Source organism: Trachurus japonicus, chromosome 1 (assembly GCF_045865225.1).
Source record: "Trachurus japonicus isolate A0001 chromosome 1, Traja_1.0".
NCBI classification, from domain to species: Eukaryota; Metazoa; Chordata; class Actinopteri; order Carangiformes; family Carangidae; genus Trachurus; species Trachurus japonicus.
The window spans coordinates 37201037-37208792 of NC_140907.1; the positions used below are offsets into that span (position 1 = coordinate 37201037).

Consider the following 7756-nt stretch of genomic DNA (forward strand, 5'->3'; position numbering starts at 1 on the left):
AAAAATTCATCTTCCAGCAAGTCGGATTGTCACCAAACAGTGGTTTATTTTTCTAATGAACTTGATGAATTTGTAAAACTCTCCCTCACAACTGAGGTCAAAATGAAGATAATTTTGGCTGTTCAGCTGCAGCCTATCCGCCACTTTATTTTCCCATGATCCATTGCGTCACACCACAACAGAAGTGGGTTTTAGTAGCATTCTAGCAAGCGGCTAACTGGTAGCGTTAGCAGCTAACTCTATGTGTAGGTGCCAAATGTGGGGGCTCCGGACTAAATCAGATTTTTGTTAAGTCTATAAAACGAATTATTGAACAAACATTACTATTTCTGTGTGCACGTTTTTGTGATTAGTCATGGTTATCATAGTTGTTAGCTTTGCTGCTGCTGACAGCTAACAGCAGCAGCTAAGCTAACATCAGGACGTCAGCTGTATATGGTTAAAACCCTCCCGTTGTCGGACACGACATGAAACTACTCCAGTTAGCTCAGTCATGTTGGAACTAGGATATCTGCTGGAAAAAATTTTTTTTTCATGGGCTGTTTATTGAGTTATTGTTTATTGACACTGCTAACGGCTAACAGCTAACGGTTAGCCCAGCTAATCTAAAATGTTTGTTCGACAAATCGTTTTATAGACTTCACAAACATCAGAGTAGTCGCAACGGTGATATAGTGACGTGAAAATGTGACATAAAGCTAAAACCTTCTGTATTGTTCTCATTAAAATTACGTGATGATTATAAATAAAGTCATCACGGCCAATGTCTATCAACCAGTCTATGCTATCAACAATACAGTAACGGTGGAATGGAGTGTCATGGCGACACCCAGCATCATTCTCCGGAAAGTGGTGGATAGGTGAACAAAGGAACCATGACGATGTCCTCTGATGTTCTCAGGGAGCCGTGATGACTTCAGAGAACGTCCTCAACGTTCTGGAGGATTTGAGGAAGGAGGAGTTGGATAAGTTCAGGTGGTTCCTGCAGCAGCCCGACCTGGTGCTGGGCCTCCCCCCCGTCAGAACGGGCCGACTGCAGGCAACAAACCCCTGGGACACAGTGTCTGTGTTGGTGCAGACGTACACACTTCCTGTTGCTGTGGAGGTGACCCGGAAGGTTCTAGAGAAGATCAACAGGAACGACCTGGTGCAAAGTCTGAATGACTGCAGCTCAGGATCTGAAGGTCAGTCAGTCACAAATAATCAATAAGTAATATCAATCATTGGTGGAGACAAGTGCAAATATAAATCTGTTTAAAAAAAGGTACACTTTTTTTTAAAACAAGTATATGGAAGAGGAATAGGGTTGATTGTTATATTGTAACTAACTTAGTATATGGTATATAGGGTATATATTTATTTATGGGGATAGTTTATATTTATATATTTATATTTACGAGGATATGTATGTGGTATATATTTATTTTTGTAATTATATATTTATATAGATATTTATGAAGTGTATATATGGTATATATTTATATAGGTGTATTATATAGTTATGATATCTGTCTAGTTATAAACTGAAGAGTAGTTAAAAAGGGGTGGGAAATTTAAAAAAAAGTATTGTACTTCTTCCCACTCCTTTTTCGAACAATGTGCGGTGTTTTGTTATGTCTTAGCTCTTTATTTTATTTTTATTTTTTTCTTTCTTTTTTTCTTTCTTTTGTATGTACAATAGACCTTTTCAGAGAGTATAAACAAAGACAGGTGTGGCTCATTAGAAAACGCTCTGGTACACTAAATGGAATGGAGCCTTAATTAGTATCCTTGGTATCACCTGTATTTGTTTATACTCTCTGAAAAGGTCTATAGTTACATAAATTTATTTTCTTTTTATACATGTTCGAAAATAAAATTCATTCATTCATTCATTCATTCATTCATTCATTCATTCATTCATTCATTCATTCATTCAGACAGACACATAATCTCTCTCACTCTCTCTCTCAGTGATTGTCAGTGATGTTGGACCTTCCTCCTCTCGGGCTCCTCTACCTCAGACTGAAGGTGAAGCTGCACTATTCACAGGTAATACACCTCCAGTGTGATGGTCCACTGACAGCTCCACCCATTCTTCATACGTCCACAGACCTGATGATACAACCATGGAGCCAATCAAAACTGACCTGAGGTGTTCTGGCACCAAATATACTCAGGAGCTACCTCACACCATCACAGGTCCTTCCACAACCTCTACTGAGAGTAGGTGGTCCTTCAGAGAGCATCGGTAGAGTATGTAGTCCTTCAAAGTGGGCAGACCTTCAGAGAACATCGGTAGAGTAGGTGGTCCTTAAGAGTAGGTGGTCCTTCAGAGAACATCGATAGAGTAGATGGTCCTTCAGAGAACATTGGTAGAGTAGATGGTCCTTCAGAGAACATCGGTAGGGTAGATGGTCCTTCAGAGAACATCAGTAGAGTAGGTGGTCCTTAAGAGTAGGTGGTCCTTCAGAGAACATTGGTAGGGTAGATGGTCCTTCAGAGAACATCAGTAGAGTAGATGGTCCTTCAGAGTGGGCAGTCCTTCAGCGAACATCGGTAGAGTAGATGGTCCTTCAGAGTGGGCAGTCCTTCAGAGAACATCAGTAGAGTAGATGGTCCTTCAGAGTGGGCAGTCCTTCAGAGAACATCGGTAGAGTTGATGCTCCTTCAGAGTAGGTGGTCCTTCAGAGAACATCGATAGAGTAGATGGTCCTTCAGAGAACATTGGTAGAGTAGATGGTCCTTCAGAGAACATCGGTAGGGTAGATGGTCCTTCAGAGAACATCAGTAGAGTAGGTGGTCCTTAAGAGTAGGTGGTCCTTCAGAGAACATTGATAGAGTAGATGGTCCTTCAGAGAACATCGGTAGAGTAGATGGTCCTTCAGAGTGGGCAGTCCTTCAGAGAACATCGGTAGAGTAGATGGTCCTTCAGAGTGGGTGGTCCTTCAGCGAACATCGGTAGAGTTGATGCTCCTTCAGAGTGGTCCAGACCACCTCTTAATGGGTCTGAGTGATTGGATCAGGGATACGTCTTCGGTTTCTCTTATTCAGACATCTTGTGTTGTCTTGACACAGGTGTCATGGTTCCTGTTCCACAGCCACGCCCCATCGAATATTACCAACACCTGCTTCAGTCAAACTTCCAGGACAAGTTCATGTGTGCAGAAGAAGGGTGGGCGGAGGATCAGCAGCGTCTGGTTGATATCTACACGGAGCTGTACCTCACCGCTGGGCCTGATGTTCACATCAACACTCAGCACGAGGTCAGACTGATCGAGAGTCTGGGGCCAGCACGAACAGAGACACCAATCAACCCCAAAGACATGTTCAAACACCCGTCTGGAAATTACAGACCCATACAAACCGTGCTGACCAATGGAATCGCAGGAATTGGAAAAACATTCTTTGTGCACAAGTTTGTGTTGGACTGGGCTGAAAAAAGAGCCAATCAAGATGTGCATCTTGTTTTCCCCTTCACCTTCCGTCACCTGAACACACTGAGGGGGAAGGTGTTCACCTTGGCAGAGCTCATTCACGAGTCTATCCCAGAGACTGTAGACATCACGGAGGAAGCTCTGAATCACATCTTTACAACTCTGCAGTCGTCAGGAAACGCCAATTACGACAAGAGCCAGTTCAAGCTCCTGTTTGTGTTGGACGGACTGGACGAGAGCCGCCTGCAGCTCGACCTCCATGTGGATGATATCGGCTCTGTTGACGTGACAAAGACAGCCACAGTAGATGTCCTGCTCAAGAGACTCATCAATGGGAAACTCCTGCGCTCTGCTCGCCTCTGGATAACCACCCGACCTGCAGCAGCCAATCAGATCCCTCGAGGGTTTGTCAACAGCATGACAGAGGTCAGAGGGTTCACTGACCCACAGAAGGAGGAGTACTTCAGGAAGAGGTTCAGAGATGAGGAGCAGGCCAGAAAGATCATCTCCCACATCAAGACATCACGAAGCCTCCACATCATGTGCCACATCCCAGTCTTCTGCTGGATCACTGCTACAGTTCTGGAGGATGTGCTGAAGACCAGAGAGGGAGGAGAGCTGCCCAAGACCCTGACTGAGATGTACGCAGATTTCCTTTTGTTTCATATTGATCAGACAACAAAGAAGTATGGACCAGAGAAGTGCATTCAGTCAATTGAGTCATTAGCAAAACTGGCCTATCAGCAGCTGCGAAAGGGAAACGTGATCTTCTATCACGACGATCTGAAGGAGAGTGGCGTTGATGTTGGAGCAGCCTCTGTGTGCTCAGGAGTTTTCACACAGATCTTTAAAGAGGAGAGAGGGAGGAAAGAGAAAGACAAGATGTTCAGTTTTGTGCATTTGAGCATTCAGGAGTTCCTGGCTGCTGTGTATGTGGAGAGGTGTCTCATTAACAGCAAGAGGAACGTGATGCCTCTGCCTCGACTGTCACTTCAAAACCTGCGACTGTTTCTGAGGAGAACCTCTGCAGCGAAGATCCACAGGATCGCCATCGACAAGGCCTTACAGAGTCCAAACGGACACCTGGACTTGTTCCTGCGCTTCCTTCTGGGCCTGTCGCTGCCGACCAATCATAACAAACTACAGGACCTGCTAAAAAAGACAGAATGTCGTTTGGAGACCAATCAGAAAACAGTCCAGTACATCAAGGAGAAGATCAGTGAGAACCTGTCTCCAGATAGAAGCATCAACCTGTTCCACTGTCTGAATGAACTGAATGATCGTTCTCTCGTGGAGGAGATCCAACAGTCCCTCAGATCAGGACGTCTCTCCACAGATAAACTGTGTCCTGCTCAATGGTCGGCTCTGGTCTTCATCTTACTGTCATCAGGAGAAAATCTGGATGTGTTCGACTTGAAGAAATACTCTGCTTCAGAGGAGGCTCTTCTGAGGCTGCTGCCAGTGGTCAGAGCCTCCAAGAAAGCTTTGTAAGTGTAAAGATAACTGCAGATACTAACTGTAGTTATCATGTGTAGGGTGATCAGTAAATAAGTTGTATACAAATCATATTCAAGAGAATAACTCAACTGATTCTTTAGTGGAGAGTAGTTCTAAAATACATTTACAAGGTTTAATGGCTTTTCTTAACAACTAACTCTCTTTTAGCCTGAGCAGCTGTAACCTCTCAGCTAGAAGCTGTGAAGCTCTGTCCTCAGTCCTCAGCTCCCAGTCCTCTAGTCTGAGACACCTGGACCTGAGTAACAACGACTTGCAGGACTCAGGAGTGCAGCTGCTGTCTGCTGGACTGGAGAGTCCACACTGTAGACTGGAGACTCTCAGGTGAGCCAGAGGTGTCACATCCCAATCTGAAAAGGCATCATATTAAGGCATGTCAATTATACATCCATGCATTCAAGTCTTTATCAATTCATCATTAATCTAATTTCGATGTTGTATGTTTCTCTCTGAAGTTCTTTAGACTTGAATGAATGTTTGTACAGGATTTACTAATGGATGGATGTGTATGTGTGTTCAGTCTTTCAGGATGTCTGGTCACAGAGGAAGGCTGTGCTTCTCTGGCCTCAGCTCTGAGCTCCAACCCGTCCCACCTCAGAGAGCTGGACCTGAGCTACAACCATCCAGGAGCCTCAGGAGAGAAGCTGGTGTCTGCTGGACTGGAGAGTCCAGAGTGGAGACTGGAGACTCTCAGGTAGGAACAGACAACAACAGCTCTCACGGTTTCTCTCCCAGGTCCACTCACTTCTCAGCTTCAGGTTTAGGAAGACATCCAGGTGCCTCCATAAGTTGTGTTTTGGTCTCTTTTCAATAGAAACCAGGCAAAGCTAGCAGGTGTTTGATGTCTCGTATTAGGGGATGGGCCTCTATTTGTACTGTTGAAGTTTGGTGCTGTTCTGAGCATTTTTTGTGGCTATCAGTGACTTTTTTGATGGTGGTTGGTGGACAGCAGTGTTTTGCTATCTTTCTGTCTGTGCTGAAGTTGCTACAACTAGAGACGTTTGTAGGTTCTACTGGTCTGACAGTGCGTTAGACCATGGGTTAACTTACGCCGGAATATCCCATTAAGTTTAACTGAGGCTCCTGAGAACTGAACAATCATTTGGGAGAGGAAGTGAATTGTCTTCAAGAACTAAAACGAGAAGTTCAGTTGCCTTCGACTTGATCACTTAATGAGTTTGGCTGTTGTTGTTTCCTCCTCCAGGCTGGATCACGGTGGACAGCAGAGGCTCAGAGCTGGTCTGGGGAAATGTGAGTTCAGTCCAGAGTCTCCTCAGTTCATGTCAAGCTTCAATTTATCTGCAGTGATGTGTTTCTGTTGACTGAGCTGCCTCCTGTCTCTGTCCTTCAGACGCCTGTGAGCTGCAGCTGGACGTGAACACGGCCAACAGGAAGCTGCGACTGTCCGACGCCAACAGGACGGTGACGGCGGTGACGGTGGAGGAGCCGTACCCCGATCACCCCGACCGGTTTAACTACTGGCTGCAGCTGCTGTGCACAACTGGAGTGACCGGTCGCTGTTACTGGGAGGTGGAGTGGGAGGGGGAGGTGCACATAGCGGCTACCTACCGAGGAGTCGTGAGGAGGGGCCACGGGTACGACTGCAGGTTTGGAGTGAACAACCAGTCGTGGAGTCTGAGGTGCTCGGAGGCCGATGGTTTCTCTGCCTGTCACAGCAACAAGAGGAAGGATCTCCCCTCCTCCTCCTCCTCCTCCTCCTCCTCTCACAGGGTGGGGGTTTACGTGGACTGTCCCGCCGGCTCTTTGTCCTTCTACAACGTCTCCTCCGATGCCCCGATCCACCTCCACACCTTCAACACCACCTTCACTGAGACGCTGTTTCCTGGGTTCTGGTTGTTGTCGTACGGTTCTTCGCTGTCTCTGTGTCCAGTGTAGCAGCGTCACCTCAGTCTGTCGGGACTAGATAAGCTTTTGCTTCTCCCGCTTTCCCTTTCGGCCATGTGTATTGTATTATTTGAACTAAGATGAAGTGTGATGATGATGATTTAATTGACATGCCCGAAATAAACAAATAAATAAATCCAAGTCGTTTAGATCGCCCCACACAGAATGTCAAATGCACAAAGCGTCCTGTAAATTTCAAAATAAAACACAACGACAAACTTTACGATCATAAATCATCACGTTGGCAACATTAGTTTCACCCGCTGGTACAAGCAACAACTCATCAATCAATTAGAGTGACCTAAAACTCACAGGACGTCATAGATGAAAATATAATAATCGTAGAGTTGGAAAACAGTGATATTTTACGATACAACACACCGGATCTACAAGAACACAAACTGAAAGTTAAAAAAAAAATACCACAGAGTAAGCAGCCTGACGGAAAATCAACCTCAGAAAGGCAAAGGGATCTGTTTTCTATTTTAATCTCACTTTAGACGAGAAGGATACGTCAGACGGAGCTAAATCTTATCAGAGTCGGAACGGAGTGGAGACAGATCCAGTGGAAATAGGCCGTCATATGGAGCTATTATTGTTGCAATATTATTTGCAAATGCGTATCTCAATCTGTGTGTGCGTATTCAGATCTGTGTGTGCGTATTCAGATCTGTGTGTGCGTATTCAGATCTGTGTGTGTGTAATATGATCTGTGTGTGCGTATTCAGATCTGTGTGTGTGTATTCAGATCTGTGTGTGTGTATTCAGACCTGTGTGTGTGTGTAAAAAAAATCTGTGTCCGTATTCAGATTTGCAAGTGAAGACAAATCTGCAAGTGCATGCAAAGATCTGTGAATGTGAACACAGATCTGTAAGTGTACATAGATCTGTAAATGTGTAAACCGATCTGTAAATGCGTA

At 45.0% G+C, this 7756-nt stretch overlaps 1 protein-coding gene across 1 annotated transcript; it reads left to right on the forward strand.

Moving 5' to 3' along the window:
* Positions 1-860: 860 nt before the first annotated feature.
* LOC146992504 (NACHT, LRR and PYD domains-containing protein 3-like) lies at positions 861-6841 on the forward strand. The gene is made up of 7 exons (XM_085786396.1): positions 861-1184; positions 1954-2010; positions 3058-4903; positions 5082-5255; positions 5452-5625; positions 6136-6182; positions 6283-6841. The coding sequence occupies exons 1-7, from the start codon at positions 911-913 to the stop codon at positions 6825-6827; spliced, it is 3117 nt and encodes a 1038-aa protein (XP_085642522.1). The 5' UTR covers positions 861-910; the 3' UTR covers positions 6828-6841.
* The last annotated feature ends 915 nt before the right edge of the window (positions 6842-7756 follow it).